The sequence below is a fragment of the Littorina saxatilis genome, linkage group LG7 (assembly GCF_037325665.1).
Source record: "Littorina saxatilis isolate snail1 linkage group LG7, US_GU_Lsax_2.0, whole genome shotgun sequence".
Classification (NCBI taxonomy): domain Eukaryota; kingdom Metazoa; phylum Mollusca; class Gastropoda; order Littorinimorpha; family Littorinidae; genus Littorina; species Littorina saxatilis.
In genome coordinates this window covers 44,217,230-44,234,120 of record NC_090251.1, presented here as the reverse complement: position 1 = coordinate 44,234,120, position 16,891 = coordinate 44,217,230, and the positions used below count along the sequence as shown (strand labels likewise).

General features: G+C 43.8%; 1 protein-coding gene across 4 annotated transcripts in view; it reads left to right on the top strand.

The window, feature by feature from the left end:
• The first annotated feature begins 9,542 nt into the window (after positions 1-9,542).
• LOC138971551 (cell death abnormality protein 1-like) overlaps positions 9,543-16,891 on the top strand; it is a 62,510-nt gene continuing 55,161 nt past the window's right edge. For 3 of the 4 annotated variants that reach the window (XM_070344304.1, XM_070344300.1, XM_070344303.1), the window contains exons 1-4: positions 9,543-9,748; positions 13,449-13,589; positions 15,955-16,083; positions 16,451-16,495. In XM_070344304.1, coding sequence (XP_070200405.1) covers positions 9,703-9,748; positions 13,449-13,589; positions 15,955-16,083; positions 16,451-16,495 — 361 coding nt within the window. In that variant the 5' untranslated portion in view covers positions 9,543-9,702. The remainder of the gene's footprint in view (positions 9,749-13,448; positions 13,590-15,954; positions 16,084-16,450; positions 16,496-16,891) is intronic. The other variant, XM_070344301.1, reaches the window with a different exon arrangement.

Here is a 16,891-nt window from a genome sequence, read left to right as displayed (position 1 = left end):
CACCCAATGTTTGTATTTTCTTGTCATCATTGATTTCAATTTGTTGTTCTCCAAAGCAATATGGAGTAAACTCTTTGGACGCTGATATCCGTCGCGATATAACCTTGGACGGTTGAAAACGACGTTAAACACCAAATAAATAAAGAAAGAAAGAAAGACGCTGATATGGCATTGTCTAAGATAGCAAATTCAGAAAGATAATACTTACTAAATTCGTACATCTCACAGAGCTATTTTGTCAAATATTTAATTTTTGTAAGGAAATGTGAATGTTAGGGTTATTTTTTGTGCCACCATTGACTTTGTCATCATGCAAAACATAGGAATTGACTCCATGTTTTTGAGTTTATCCCAAATATAAGCTGAGATATGAAGAAAAATGTAGATTGTGGCGGCCATTTTGAAAAGTGTCATGGCGGCCATAATATCCAAATTCAGAATGTCCACCTACTTAGATCATGTTTATTCTTGCATATTTGAATTCTTCATGTCAAAATACATATATGTAGCCCTTTAGTTTGTCACGTTAGTCCATATAACACGTGAGATATGGCCCGCATAAGATTTTCAGGCGGCCATTTTGAAAAGTGTCATGGCGGCCAAACAAACCAAATTCAGAATGTCCACCTACCTAGACTACACTACTCCACGTCCAGACTCTCCATTGAGACCAGGTGGATGCTTGTAACCCTCAACGTTTAGCGTCCCATTTTTTTGGCAAGCTACAGATTTCAGCTACCCGACTATTCCGCGAGCTGCGTTGACACGCATCACATGACGCGCAATACCGTTTGACGTCACCACAAATCCCTGGCCAATAAAAATCGCGCCAAATTCTGTCCCTGGTGCGACGCACGCCTTGATGCCCGGCCATAGGCGTGTCGTGTGCTAATTTTAGAACGTCCGTTCTAAAACACTCTGGGACAACCACTTGTTTGCATGGACTGCCGTTGTCCATGTATATCCTATAAAGGATATCTTTTTTCCACTCGTAATGAGTGCCATCTTTTGCCCCCTTGGCAACCCGATCGCGGATTTTTGCTAGAGAGGGGTCTGTCTTTTGCTCTCTGGACAAATCCTCTGGCCGAATCTGACCTAGATCGATTTGTTTCGGAACCCAGGGTTTTTTCTCCGCCTTCTGTTTTTCCTGGTTCCGAGTCTGTACAGGTGCACACGATTGTGGCTCTGCCTCCCGTTTCACAATTGGAAAAACAGGTACACTGACCTCATTTTTATCCATATCTTTTCGGATATTGCCGATCACAACTTGATGACATAAAGCCTTTGCCACCAACACGCGTGTGACTCCCGAGAAAAACGGTGTGTCCATTTGTACAACCGCTATCGGCATTTTTCTCTGGCGCGTATCTGCTAGGGTTATGTTCTGGTATTCACCCGTATAACATTCCGGCGGAACCAGTGAAGAGTTCACCACAATACAAGTTGCGCCCGTGTCACGGATACCACTTGCGTCCTTTTCCTCTACCTGTACTCTACAGTTTGGATTGTATGCATCGCCCTTACGACATTGGCATGTGACCTCGTCACCTGACGTCCGAACTGCAGCTAGTAATGTTGATGCATAATTACCGCTGAGCCTTGGCCCATCCAATCTTTTGGGACAATCACGCATCATGTGCGGCCCCCCACATCTGTAGCACCCCTTCATGTTGGGTGATGGTGTGACGACCGGCTCCTCCTCAAGTTGGCCAACTATGGCATCACAGGCCCCCTCCACGCATGGCTTCACTGCTTCCTCACGGAACGCAGCATGCAAGTCGTCGTTGAAGGCAGTAAGTCCCAGCCCACTACCGTCGACTCAGGCGTCCCACAAGGCACCGTGCTGGGCCCGCTCCTCTTTCTCAGCCACATCAACGATCTCCCGCAGGCAGTCAGATCCCAGGTTAGGCTGTTTGCCGACGACTGTCTCGTCTACAGAGAGATCAACACCTTCAACGACCACCACACCCTACAAGAGGACCTGAAGTGTCTAGAAGGCTGGGCAGAGAAATGGGGAATGCGCTTCAACGCCACCAAGTGCTATGTCATGAGCATCTCCCACAAACCACCCTCCACCTTCATGTACTCCCTCAACAACACCATCCTCAAAACTGTCCCCTCCAACCCATACCTAGGCATCCTATTCTCGGACAACCTCAAGTGGAGAAACCACATCAGCAGCATCACCAAGAAAGCAAACTGCACTCTTGGCTTCCACGCAGAAACCTCCGCCACTGCCCGGCAGCCTGCAGACGAAATGCCTACCTGGCCCTCGTCCGACCCCTCCTTGAGTACGGAGCCGTAGTCTGGGACCCGTACCAAGCACAGGACATCGATAGGATGGAACGCATACAGCGCACTGCAGCACGTTTCATCGCCAACGACTACCGATCAAGACGTCCTGGCTTTGTTACGGGCCTCCTGACACGCCACAACCTCCGAACTCTCCAGGAACGTCGAGTAAACCTCCGCCTGACTTTCTACTACAAGGTGGTTGAGGGGCTGGTGCCGGCAATGCCTCCAGACAAATTCCTGACCCCTCAACGTACTGGCCGCATGATCCGACCCAGAAGACAAACAGCAGACTACGTTGGTAGCAACCCCATAGACAATTATATAAAAAAACAACAACAGGTGTTTCGCTGTACCACGCTGCAACACTGAACAATACAAACAGTCGTTCTTCCCACGATCCACAATAGAGTGGAATCACCTGGACAACACAGTTGTCCACTCAGCCTCTGTGTTGTTCGTCCGTCGATTCGACGAGGACCACTCTAGTCGTCCGGGGGTTGCTGGGGCTGGCTATTTCTGTGTGTGCGTAGATGGCTGACAAGGCCGATCCTGGCACGGAAGGTTCGGATACAAAAGGGACAAGGGACGAGTGGGACGTCTCCAGGAGGGTTGATGGCACGGGCTTTTCGGGTCTGTCTCATCAACTCAGCGGCGGTGGTTCTGCTGGCCTCGCACATCTTGGCGCCTTTGTGGACGGAGGAGCGCCAGGTGGCACGATCCAGTGCAGATTTCTCCCACGTGTCAGGGTTGATGGAAAACGCTTTCAGTGAGGCTTTGAGAGTGTCTTTGAAGCGTTTCTTCTGTCCTCCGTGGGACCGCTGGCCCTGTTGCAGCTCGCCATAGAACAGTCTTTTGGGCAGTCTTTCGTCTGGCATACGGGCTACGTGCCCAGCCCAGCGAAGCTGGGACTGCATCAGGATGGTGGTGATGCTGGGGAGATCTGCTCTGGCTAGCACTTCTGTATCTGGGACTTTGTCCTGCCACTTTATGCCCAGGATCTTTCTGAGACTTGTTGTGTGGAAATGGTTCAGTTTCCTGGCATGTCGTTGGTACACTGTCCCTGTCTCGCAAGCGTAGAGTAGCGTTGGGAGCACCACTGCCCTGTACACTTTCAGCTTGGTCTGGGTGGTGATGCCTCTTCTGTTCCAGACATTTGGGTACAGTCTGCCAAAAGTGGAGCTGGTTCTCGCTATTCTGACGTTCACTTCGTCGTCGATGGTGACATTTTGCGACAGTGTGCTGCCCAGGTAGGTGAAGCGGTTCACCGTGTTGAGTCTCTGGCCATTGACTGTGATGTCGGGCTCGACATAAGGTTTTCCAGGCGCTGGCTGATGGAGGACTTCAGTCTTCTTAGTGCTGATCGTCAGACCAAAGTTTGTGCAAGCGCTGGAGAACATGTCAACGCTGCATTGCATATCAGCTTCTGAGACAGCGTTGAGGGCACAGTCATCAGCAAACAGGAAGTCTCTAATGATATCCTTCGTGACCTTGGTTTTTGCTTGGAGCCTCCGAAGGTTGAACAGTTTGCCATCTGTGCGGTACCTCAGGTCAATCCCAATATCTCCGTCTCTGAAGGCGTCTGAACAGTGTCGGCGCCAGGACACAGCCTTGTTTGACCCCATTTGTGACTGGGAACGGGTCAGACGTCTCTCCGCTGTCTTGGACTCTGGCCTGCATGCCCTCGTGGAACTGCTGTACCAAGGCGATGAATTTCCTTGGGCATCCGTACTTGGCCATGATATTCCACAGACCCTCTCTGCTGACGGTGTCGAAGGCCTTGGTCAGGTCGACATAGGTTGAGAACAGGTCAGAGTTCTGCTCCTGGCATTTCTCTTGTAGCTGCCTGGCAGCGAACACCATGTCGATGGTCCCACGCTCTTTTCTGAATCCACACTGACTCTCAGGCAGGAGCCCCTGGTCGAGGTGTGCTGTGAGGCGGTTGAGCAGAATCCTGGCAAGGATCTTCCCTGCGATGGAGAGCAGGGATATGCCTCTGTGATTGTCACAGGCCTGTCTGTTTCCTTTGCGCTTGTACAGGTGTATGATAGAAGCGTCTTTGAATTCCTGAGGAATCGTCTCAAGTTCCCACATCAAGAAAAACAAGCGAAGTGAAGCCTTTCGGTCAGAGCTGCTCCCCCTTCCTTGTAGACCTCAGCTGGGATGGCGTCTGAGCCAGGTGCTTTGCCACTTGATAGGAGACGTATTGCTTTCTGGGTCTCAAGCAAGATTGGAGGGTCATCCAGCGCTTCGTTGATGGGCACTTGGGGGAGACGATTTATGGCTTTATGGCTTATGCCTCCACTGAGGCATTCAAGGCGGCGCTGACTACCAGCCGCCGATAAACGACGTCGCTGCGCACACCCACCCGTCGTGCCAAAGCCAGCAATCTGGATGCTAGCGACGTAACCTACAGATACAGATACAGATACAGATGGTCTACCCCCTGTTTGCCTGTTTGGATTACTCCCGACCTCTGTCCAAAGCTATTGCCCTTGGGTGGCTGCCTATTGTCTGACTGTGCGTTACCACCGGCTGGAGGTGGTCCATTACGCGGCTTATTGTCAAACCTACGCCCGCCCCCCTGTGACTGTCGCGGTGGCATGCGTCCATCGGCATCACGTGCATCTACATATGTTTGCACATGTTTCACAACATCATCGATGTTAGTTGGATTTCTTTCCCTAACGAATCTGTTTTGGTCCGGAGTTAGGACATCCAACAGTCTGTCTGTGAGAATTAAATCCTCCAAGTCACCCGACTTCCCTTCCTTTTCGGACAACTCCTTCCACCTATCTAGATAGGTCTTCAGGCGTTTTCGGCATTCTTTTATGCTCTCTTCCTTTCCCCACTTAAACTCTTTGAATCTCTTTCTGTAAGATTCAGCAGTCAGCTGAAAACGCTGCAAGATCGCTGTTTTCACCTCATCATAGTTTACGGACTCCTCATCAGATAATTCGATGTACACCTGGCGTGCTTGACCTCGCAATTGCCCTGACAATCGAATTGCCCACTCATCTTCATCCCAATCTGATAATTTTGCAATGCGTTCAAACTGTTTGAAGTAAGCTTCTATATCATCTCTGTCATCCAAAATTGGCAGATTGATATGTATTTTGCTACCTGACTCTCTGGGCATATAATGATTATTTTGGTTTACATTCTGATTTAAACCTAGGTCAACCATTTCCCGCATTTTCCTCAGTTCGAATTCTTGTTGTGTTTCTATCTCTTCACGTCTTTCTCGCGCCCTTCTTTCCTCCCTTCTGGCTTCTTCTTCCATTTCTTTTTCTTCCTTTCTTAGCTTTTCTTGGAACTCTCTTTCTTCCCTCTTTCTTCTTTCTTCTGCATCCGCTCTTTACTGCTCCGCCTCGAGTTTCTTTTCCTCTCGATTTATCTCTTCTAGACGTCGCTTTTCGATATAGTCTGCCAACTCTATACCTGACAGACCCAGGATAATCCCATCCTGCTTTAATGCTTTTATACGTCTATCCATCCAAGTTAAGCTTTACTAGGTAAACTAGAGTTTTATAGGTTTAGCAATACCATGCTAATTCTCTACCTATCATCAAAACTCGCATCAGACCCTACTGCACTACTCACAATAGTTCCGGTAAACTTTCATTCAAACTCAGCTTCCCTAAGTTGAATTACTTTACTTTAATCTATGACAACCATATTTCTTATGCCCAACAAGAAAATACAAAGTCATAGACGATTTTAGTCCAAGCGTGCACTTGCATTCAAGTATTGCTTGACTAAAATGGAAATAGTGCCTTCGCACAAAAGAATATACGTTGATGTTTCAGTTTGGTTTACAATGTTTCCCTTTTCTTTTAGAATTCATAAATTGGCTATCTCAAGAAAATCTACCTCGCGTCCAAGATAATTTTCCCAAGGAAACCAATTATAATTCTTCCACTCATACACTTATACTGGTATCACCTATTGTATTCACAAATACTGACAGTTCGTATGTGAAACAAAAATCCATGTGTTACAACATACCTATCCAACTAACCTATTCATACACAGTCATGCAGTCGTGCAAAATGTACAAAATACAAAATGAATTCCCACAGCCAGACCTCCGAATGAGTTTTGTGACAAACCTGCACAATGGTGTAATACCCAACTAAAAAATTTAGAATTTTGGCTCGTGTCCTTGGAAATAATCCCAAGAACAAGAATGTCTTGGAACTATCCCTCGGACGAGTACCCCCAAATGTCGCGGATCCCTGTGCTGTTACGTACTCGGAGGGTCCTCGGACCTCACCTTCTACGTAGTGAAGCAGATCAAGGATGAATTTTGTTTCTAAAAAAAATTCTATTACACCACTATTACAGATTAGTACACAAAACACACAAGATGTATTTTGAAAGTTTATAAATTCAACATTTTATTCATTTGTTTGCTTCCGAGGTCGACGGATTGTTATTCACTCTTGTATCGTTTTTGTGTTCTAGATCTACAGGTTACTCAACTTGAAGCACGAAGCGACGATATTGATGATCGAAGAGTTATGCGATCCAGGCTGGCTTATTGTTGAACAGCTTGAACAATGTTCATCTTTGTCAGGGGCGGATCAGTTGCTTTGTAAGAGGGGGTGCACTTTGAATCGAAAGTGAATGTGATGGGCGCGAAGCGCCCGAATTTGCTAGGGGGTCCGGGGGCATGCCCCCCCGGAAAATGTTTTGGCCCAAAGAAGCAAAATGGTGCCATCTGGTGCCATTTGAACTTAGAAATGGTCATAGAATCAGCTTTCCAATTTTTGTTTTGTTTGGGGGGGGCACGTGCCCCCTGTGCCACCCCCCCCCCCCCCCCCTCGTCCGCCCCTGTTTGTTGATCTTGAAACATCAGACGGAACTTGAAAGTTGAACGTAGAAACCTGCATCTCGAATCTTGAATCCGAATCCGAAACTTGAACTTGAAACATCAACGTATCTGCCGAAATAACAACAAGTCTCAGAACTGGGAATTACTCTGTCATTATACAAACCATTTCCCCTGAGACCTGTGTGATGAAAACACATCTTGTTATTCAAACGAAGGCTCGACTATATAATTCATTATAGCACTTTATAAACAACTAATTATCCACACTCATCCATCATGCTACTCAACATTCATACAATGTACTGCGTTTGGTCTACAGTGATTACATAGAATCTTGGTATTCGATCAAACTTGTGACACTGTGACCAATGCAGTGCTTATAAAAATTATTTTGATAACCTTGGGGAAATCAACTTGGATCTGAATAAATCATATTTACCGAAAGTAAATTTCCCAACCGCAACGGCTAACGTCCCATGCTACCGATAGCAGACACCTCCCCAGCCATCCCGTCACTGACAGGGTATCCCGCTGCGGAACTCTTGAGCCTCCTCCGCTCGCCTCCGACGACGACCCTTGTTCTCAAGCGTTGACCGGTGCTGTTGCTGCTTCTTCATGGTTCGTGCTTCTTTCTTGCAAACTTGCAGTTGCTTTTTAGCCGAGCGTTATTTTCGGTTCTCTGTGCGCAGACTCCCTGGCTACAAACCGAAACTTTCCTTCTCGTTGCTAACCAACCTAGTCTAGACCAATCGTAAGTTTTGTCTTTTCGCGATTCTCGACACGAAAATAGTGATCATTGAATTTCGTACCTAGATAACTTCATGTATTACCTAACTCCTTACGTTCTCAATAATAATGAACAAAGTAATCTAACGATCACATCAAAAGTAAACAGGAGGCGAAGCCTTCAAGGCTCCCGTCAGAAATCGACAAACAGTAACACAAACTCAATCACTCCGTCATACATACAAAACACACACTCATACGCACATAGACAGACGGACACACACACCTTTACAAACAAACACACATACACACACAAACATACACACAAACTCATGCACACACACACACACACACACACACACACACACACAAACACATACACACACACTCTCTCTCTCAGTCTCTCTTTCTTACACACACACACACACACACACACACACACACACACACACACACACACACACACACACACACACACGAGTTCACATACACAAACAGAAACAATAACACATGTGCACAAAATGAACACACACACCGCGCGAGAGAGAAAGACTACAGGGAGGCATGACGTCATCAGTGATGCATTAATTGACGTCAAACACTTTTGACCGAGACGTAATCTTCTTATGCGAACTTTATCCATAGACTCGGAAATGTTAAAGTTTCTATCACACACGCACGCACGCACACACGCACACACGCACACACGCACGCACAGACAGACAAAGTTCAGCATCGCATAGGCTACACTTTCGTGAGCCAAAAAGAAATGTTTTGAAGGAAACTCCTTCAAGGTACACGAGAACCTCTTGACGACAATCAAAATGACGTCAATTGATAGCGAAACTTTTGACGTAATTACACTTCGGTTTCCGACAACCCATAGGCACTCGCCGCATTACATAAATAGAGAATACTACATGGCTTGCTGTGTCGTACCAGATTTACACGAGTTGTTTTTTTAAATATTGAACTGCGAGCGAAAGCGAGCTGTTCACTATTTGAAAAAGCAACGAGTGTAAATCTGGTACGACACGGCAAGCCATGTAGTATTCTGTTTATCCTACATACTGTACTTACGTGTATTTTACTGAAAACGTCCCGCAGTCGAGGCAGCCACATTGAAGACGCTTGATTTCGAACCTCGATCTCTTCTAAAGCCTTGTGCAATCTATTACGTCAAAGCAAAGAAACGTCACTCTGGAAAGTGTGGCGCGACGTGTTTGTTCGAACAATTAATCGAGGGGAATTAACGAGGGCAATTTTTTTCCTACAATGACGTTTGTCTCGGTAACTTTGGCATCATTAGTAGTGGCAAAAAACAGGTCCCTGCCAGACTTGCTTGACATGACCTCATTTACATGATATACACACGTGTGATTTGAACGATTATTATCTCATGAGTATCTCTCTCACGTATGTAGGATAACTAAACAAACCATAGGTGCCTGACGGTTTTCATAAACGACATAATTTATGACTGCTTTGATGGAAGAACTCGTTATTTGTATCGATCTGAATAACTTTGCGTACATTTTCGCAACAAATAGTACACACACAAAACAAACAGAAAAAACAGGATTGACCCAGAAGTGCTAATCTGCGCATTGCGTCAAAAACTCGACGCTGTCACAACCGGTTTGAATGCAAATCAGTGGACGCACAAGTGAATGACTCCACTTTTGGTAGACGAGATAGCGATATCGACGAGAAAGATGATAACGGTATAAATACCTACCCGTGTTTTCGAAATACCGCACGCACCCCGGGTAGAAAAGGGATTAACACAAGGCTTCCTTGTTTTAACGAGCGCTATTAACGCGAACTGAAAAATTAATTTGACAGCTATGTTGATCCTGCGTCTAACCACCGCCCTGTTTCTTCTAACAGCAGGTGAGAGCTCACGTTTACATGTTTTTATGTAGTGCTTTTTATGTCATAATTTTTGCAATCAAAACATGTTTCTAAAATTTGTTTACTGGTTTTATTGATTGAACTTTTAGGGGCTTTTCCACCATCACAAAAATACTTTTTTTGTTGTACTATTTTTATAAACAAGCTGCAGGGTGTACAAATAAAAATAAAAAAAGAGAGAAGAACATTTATCAGAAAGGAATAGGGAAAGCTGACCTATTTTTTAATTTTAACAAGGTGCAGAGTGTAAAAAGAAAATTAAAAATAATTGTGAAAGGGTGGTGTTCAAAACCAGCAAACAGAGAAACAAATCTACCACAAAAGAAAGGAAGAATTCTCAATTTCTTTTCTTGCCTTGGTGAGTCGTTTTCATTCAGGCCTTTATTTTTAATTCGATGCAATTTGCCCTAACCTATGCATAACGTGTTTACATAATGTTCCAACGAAAGGATCGTGTTTACAAAATTGCCGAGTACAGACTTAAGCGTTATGTGTAAACAAATGAAACGCTTCTTTCTGTCTTTTTATATTTAGTCAAGTTTTGACTAAATATTTTAACATCGATGGGGAATCGAAACGAGGGTCGTGGTGTATGTGCGTGTGTCTGTGTGTGTGTGTGTGTGTGTGTGTGTGTGTGTGTGTGTGTGTGTGTGTGTAGAGCGATTCAGACTAAACTACTGGACCGATCTTTATGAAATTTGACATGAGAGTTCCTGGGTATGAAATCCCCGAACGTTTTTTTCATTTTTTTGATAAATGTCTTTGATGACGTCATATCCGGCTTTTCGTGAAAGTTGAGGCGGCACTGTCACGCCCTCATTTTTCAACCAAATTGGTTGAAATTTTGGTCAAGTAATCTTCGACGAAGCCCGGACTTCGGTATTGCATTTCAGCTTGGTGGCTTAAAAATTAATTAATGACTTTGGTCATTAAAAATCTGAAAATTGTAAAAAAAAATAAACATTTATAAAACGATTTAAATTTACGTTTATCTTATTCTCCATCATTTGCTGATTCCAAAAACATATAAATATGTTATATTCGGATTAAAAACAAGCTCTGAAAATTAAATATATAAAAATTATTATCAAAATTAAATTGTCGAAATCAATTTAAAAACACTTTCATCTTATTCCTTGTCGGTTCCTAATTCCAAAAACATATAGATATGATATGTTTGGATTAAAAACACGCTCAGAAAGTTAAAACAAAGAGAGGTACAGAAACGCGTGCTATCCTTCTTAGCGCAACTACTACCCCGCTCTTCTTGTCAATTTCACTGCCTTTGCCATGAGCGGTGGACTGACGATGCTACGAGTATACGGTCTTGCTGAAAAATGGCATTGCGTTCAGTTTCATTCTGTGAGTTCGACAGCTACTTGACTAAATATTGTATTTTCGCCTTACGCGACTTGTTTCTTTCTTTCTTACTTCCTTTTTTTTCTTTCTTTCTTTCTTTCTTACTTTTTTACTTTCTTTCTTTCTTGCTTGCTTTCTTTCCTTCATTCTTTTTATATTTAGTCAAGTTTTGACTAAATATTTTAACATCGAGGGGGAATCGAAACGAGGGTATGGTGTATGTGCGTGTGTCTGTGTGTGTGTCTGTGTGTGTGTGTAGAGCGATTCAGACTAAACTACTGGACCGATCTTTATGAAATTTGACATGAGAGTTCCTGGGTATGAAATCCCCGAACGTTTTTTTCATTTTTTTGATAAATGTCTTTGATGACGTCATATCCGGCTTTTCGTGAAAGTTGAGGCGGCACTGTCACGCCCTCATTTTTCAACCAAATTGGTTGAAATTTTGGTCAAGTAATCTTCGACAAAGCCCGGGGTTCGGTATTGCATATCAGCTTGGTGGCTTAAAAATTAATTAATGACTTTGGTCATTAAAAATCGGAAAATTGTAAAAAAAAATAAAAATTTATAAAACGATCCAAATTTACGTTTATCTTATTCTCCATCATTTGCTGATTCCAAAAACATATAAATATGTTATATTCGGATTAAAAACAAGCTCTGAAAATTAAATATATAAAAATTATTATCAAAATTTTTTTTTCGAAATCAATTTAAAAACACTTTCATCTTATTCCTTGTCGGTTCCTGATTCCAAAAACATATAGATATGATATGTTTGGATTAAAAACACGCTCAGAAAGTTAAAACAAAGAGAGGTACAGAAAAGCGTGCTATCCTTCTTAGCGCAACTACTACCCCGCTCTTCTTGTCAATTTCACTGCCTTTGCCATGAGCGGTGGACTGACGATGCTACGAGTATACGGTCTTGCTGAAAAAGGGCAGCTACTTGACTAAATATTGTATTTTCGCCTTACGCGACTTGTTTACATTTAGTCAAGTTTTGACTAAATGTTTTAACATAGAGGGGGAATCGAGACGAGGGTCGTGGTGTATGTGTGTGTGTCTGTCTGTGTGTGTGTGTGTCTGTGTGTGTGTGTGTGTGTGTGTGTGTGTGTGTGTAGAGCGATTGAGAGTAAACTACTGGACCGATCTTTATGAAAATTTACATGAGAGTTCCTGGGTATGATATCCCCGGACGTTTTTTTCATTTTTTTCGATAAATGTCTTTGATGACGTCATATCCGGCTTTTTGTACAAGTTGAGGCGGCACTGTCACACCCTTATTTTTCAATCAAATTGATTGACATTTTGGCCAAGCAATCTTCGACAAAGGCCGGACTTTGGTATTGCATTTCAGCTTGGTGGCTTAAAATTTAATTGATGACTTTGGTCATTAAAAATCGGAAAATTGTAATTAAAATTATTTTTTTATAAAACGATCCAAATTTACGTTCATCTTATTCTTCATTATTTTCTGATTCCAAAAACATATAAATTGTTATATTTGGATTAAAAACAAGGTCTGAAAATTAAAAATATAAAAATTATTATCAAAATCAAATTTCCGAAATCGATTTAAAAACAATTTCATCTTATTCCTTGTCGGTTCCTGATTCCAAAAACATATAGATATGATATGTTTGGATTAAAAACACGCTCAGAAAGTTCAAATGAAGAGAGGTACAGACAAGTCGCGTGAGGCGAAAATACAACATTTTAGTCAAGTAGCTGTCGAACTCACAGAATGAAACTGAACGCAATGCAATTTTTCAGCAAGACCGTATACTCGTAGCCGTCAGTCCACCGCTCATGGCAAAGGCAGTGAAATTGACAAGAAGAGCGGGGTAGTAGTTGCGCTGAGAAGGATAGCACGCTTTTCTGTACCTCTCTTCGTTTTAACTTTCTGAGCGTGTTTTTAATCCAAACATATCATATCAGGATGATAAGAACATTGACCTTGGGTCGTCATTGTTATATTATGTGTGGATATCCCCCCCCCCCCCCCTCTCTTTCTCTTTCTCTCTCTCTCTCTTTGTTTGTTTTTAGTACTAACTTCTTTGATTGATATTCTGCATTTTTAAAACATATTATCATTAGATTAGTCCCGCTTATGCCATTAGTGATTACCCTTGTTAACAAAGAATTTGTTTTGTCTTGTCTTGTCTTGTCTTGTCTCTTTTTCCACTCACCTTCTCTCACCCCCTCCTCCTCCATCTCCCCTCTCTCTCTCTCTCTCTCTCTCTCTCTCTCTCTCTCTCTCTCTCTCTCTCTCTCTTCCTCCTCTCTCCCTTTCACCTCTCTCACTCTCTCTGTGTAGGAGTGCTGGCTGCCAACAAAACAGCAGGCGAGAGCTGTACGGCAACCGATACTTGCACATTTCCTGACTCCTACTGTGATGCCAGTCAAACCAAGACTTGCCAATGCAACACTGGTTTCGCCCTCGCAGGGTCAACATGTGGTGAGCAACAGCGTGTTTTCTTTGATTACAAAAAACGAGAGTTGTGTAGCAATTGTTGAACTTTCAACCTCGAAAAGAAACACGTAACGTGTTGCTCTGCGCAAAGATAGAATAAGTTAGGAATATACGTATACTACATTCATTTTACAAAGTACAAAGTTTAGCGCACCCTGTTACGGCACATATTGTCGCCCCTGCATATATTGTCGCCGGCGACAATATGTGCCGGGACGACAATATGTGCCGTCTTAGGCGGCACATATTGTCACCCCTGCACATATTGTCGCCGGCGACAATAAAAAAAGCGACCTTGGCGGCTCATATTGTCGTCCCGGCACATGTTGTTGGCCGTTCGTGCGCTTATCTTCTATTCGAAAGTGTGTGTGTGTGTAGGTGTGTGTGTGTGTGTGTGTGTGTGTGTGTGTGTGTGTGTGTGTGTGTGTTTGTTTGTGTGTGTGTGTGTGTGCGTGCATGCGTGCGTGCGTGTGTGTGTGTGTGTGTGTGTGTGTGTGTGTGTGTGTAAGTGTTTGCAGCGACCCTCAGTGCATATTTGTCGCCACTTCGTATATTGCCGTCAGTTGTCTTTTTCAGTTTCTGTTACTCTTTCGCTGAATTTAGGACGGGAAGGCTGTCACTTCGCCCTCCCTCGCCTTCCCTCGTTTTTCACGAAGTTGACTGTAAACTTCTCTTTCCGAACTCCCGCTGTCTGTGGCCACTCAGAACTCTGCTCTTTTGCTTTTTGTTTGTTTGTTTGTTTGCCTATGTGTCTGCTTATCTTGTTACACCCCCGGTATAGGGGTGTGTTTTTGTTTTGTTTTCTGGCTGGGCGATTGGTGTTTGTTGTTTGTTTTATGATTGTTTGGTTAGTTGCAGCTCCTCTGTTTTTTTTTCTTTTTGATTTACTGTGCGTGTGTGCGTGCTTGCGTCTGTACGTACGTGCGCGTTTGTGCGCATGCATGTGTATAAGTGCGTGTGTTCAAGCATCTGTGCGCGTTCATTTATGGTCTGAATCGGTGACTGCTTCAGAGCTTCACATTTTTCTCAATTTTAGATTTTTAAAAAAGTGTTCTTTTTTATTTTGATACGAAACTCTGCTGCGCGCAGGACTTTTTTTCCTTCAATAAATTGATAGTGCCGGAAAATATGATACAGCTCATTTCATGGCAACTTATCTTTTTGTATGGTACTTGAGCTATGAAGTTACCAAGCGGCATGAATAGTAACACACACATACAGAGAGAGAGAGAGAGAGAGAGAGAGAGAGAGAGAGAGAGAGAGAGAGAGAGAGAGAGAGAGAGAGAGAGAGAGAGAGAGAGAGAAAGAGAGAGGAGGGAGGGAGGGAGGGAGGGAGCACGCACGCACGCACGCACGCACGCACGCACGCACACACACACACACACACACGCACACACACAAAAAGGCACATACATACACTTATACACATACACACACACACACACTGAAACACACACAGACACACATTCACACACCCACACACACACACACACACACACACACACGCTCGTGCGCACAGACTGACAGAGAGACACACAGACACACAGAAACACACACACATAAACACACACACACACACTACACACACTACACACAGACACACACACACACACACACACACACACACACATACACACACACACATTTTAGAATAGAAGATAAGCCCACGAGCGGCAGACGACAATATGTGCAAGGACGACAATATGTGCAAGGACGACAATATGTGCCGCTAGGGTCGCTTTGCCGGCGACAATATGTGCAGGGACGACAATATGTGCCGCCTAAGACGGCACATATTGTCGTCCCAGCACATATTGTCGCCGGCGACAATATATGCAGGGGCGACAATATGTGCCGTAACACACCCGTCTATTGTCCAAGGACGCTTGACGCGATATGTTTTAATTCCGATAGTGTAAAATTCAAGCTAAAGATATTTTGGTTTTGTCTGTGATATCTGGAAACGATTTTGTTTGGCATCTGTTACCATCCTGTGTGAAACAAATATGTTTCCATCTCTTCTGCTCTGCAAGGGTTTGGTGGTGTTTTAAAATAATTTTGGAAGAAATTCGCTTCTGACTTTCAATTATGTCTTTCACAAGTTTGAAATAAATTGTGATTATGAAGTTTTCCGAAATTGTTGACTGTGCTTCTGGGAAGGATTCTACTGTGCTTGTGTTACCTTTCTGTGAACAATTTTTTTTCCATCTCTTCTATTTCTGCTGGGGATTTTTTTTGTGTGTGTGTGTGAAAAAATTCGCTGCTGACTTTATATTGTGTCTTTCACAAACTTGAGATAATGCAGTTCTGCGAACAAATGTTTAAGCAATTCTGTGTTTTGCACGTGCAGCTCGCGTGCACGGACAAGCGTGCGACGCCAGCATGTGCGCGCACCAAGACATGATCTGTAAAGACAACAAGTGTGCCTGCGACACGACCGCCAACGTGAAGGCGGGAAGTGCTAATGACGATACCTGTGGTAAGTATTACTGCTGTGACACTGACGTCGTACAAGACAAAGCCCAGATAAAACCAATCAATACATTGATCAATTAGTCAGACAACGTATCATTTAATCAAAATTAAAAATTAGATAGACTGCCAACGTTCTGTCTGTCTGTCTGTCTGTCTGTCTGTCTGTCTGTCTGTCTGTCTGTGTTTGTATGTGTCTGCATGTATACGTGTGTGTGTGCGCGCGCGCGCGCGCGCGTGTGTGTGTGTGTGTGTGTGTGTGTGTGTGTGTGTGTGTGTGTGTGTGTGTGCGTGCGTGACTGTGCGCCTGCGTGCATTGTTTTCATTCCGCAGATTAAAACCTGCAGCTGATATTTTATGTTATGTTTTTGCAGAATGTGCTGATTCCTATACGAGGCGGTCATCAGACTCAAAGTGTGGTGAGTGGAATGCAAATAAGTGTGCAATTCTGCAATGACTTCAATACAATGAGAGGAGTGCAAGGAGTGGTGTGCAATGGCTTGTGTTTAATGAAAGGTGCGTGATAAGTGGTGTGCAATGATTAATGTGCAATGAGTGGTGTTCAATGAGTGGTGTTAAATGAGTGGTGTGCAGACAGTGTTTAGCTATGAGTTTTGTGCCGCAATAAGTGCTGTTAAATGCTTGATGCACAATGCAGTGTGTGCAATGAGAGATGTGGCATGAGTGGTGTACGTGTAATTAGTGTGATGCAATGAATGGTGTGTGATAAGTGGTGTCCAATGCTTAGTGTGCAATAAGGATTGTGCAATGAGTAGTGTGCAGTCAGTTGTGTAAAATGTGTGTCGTGCATTGTG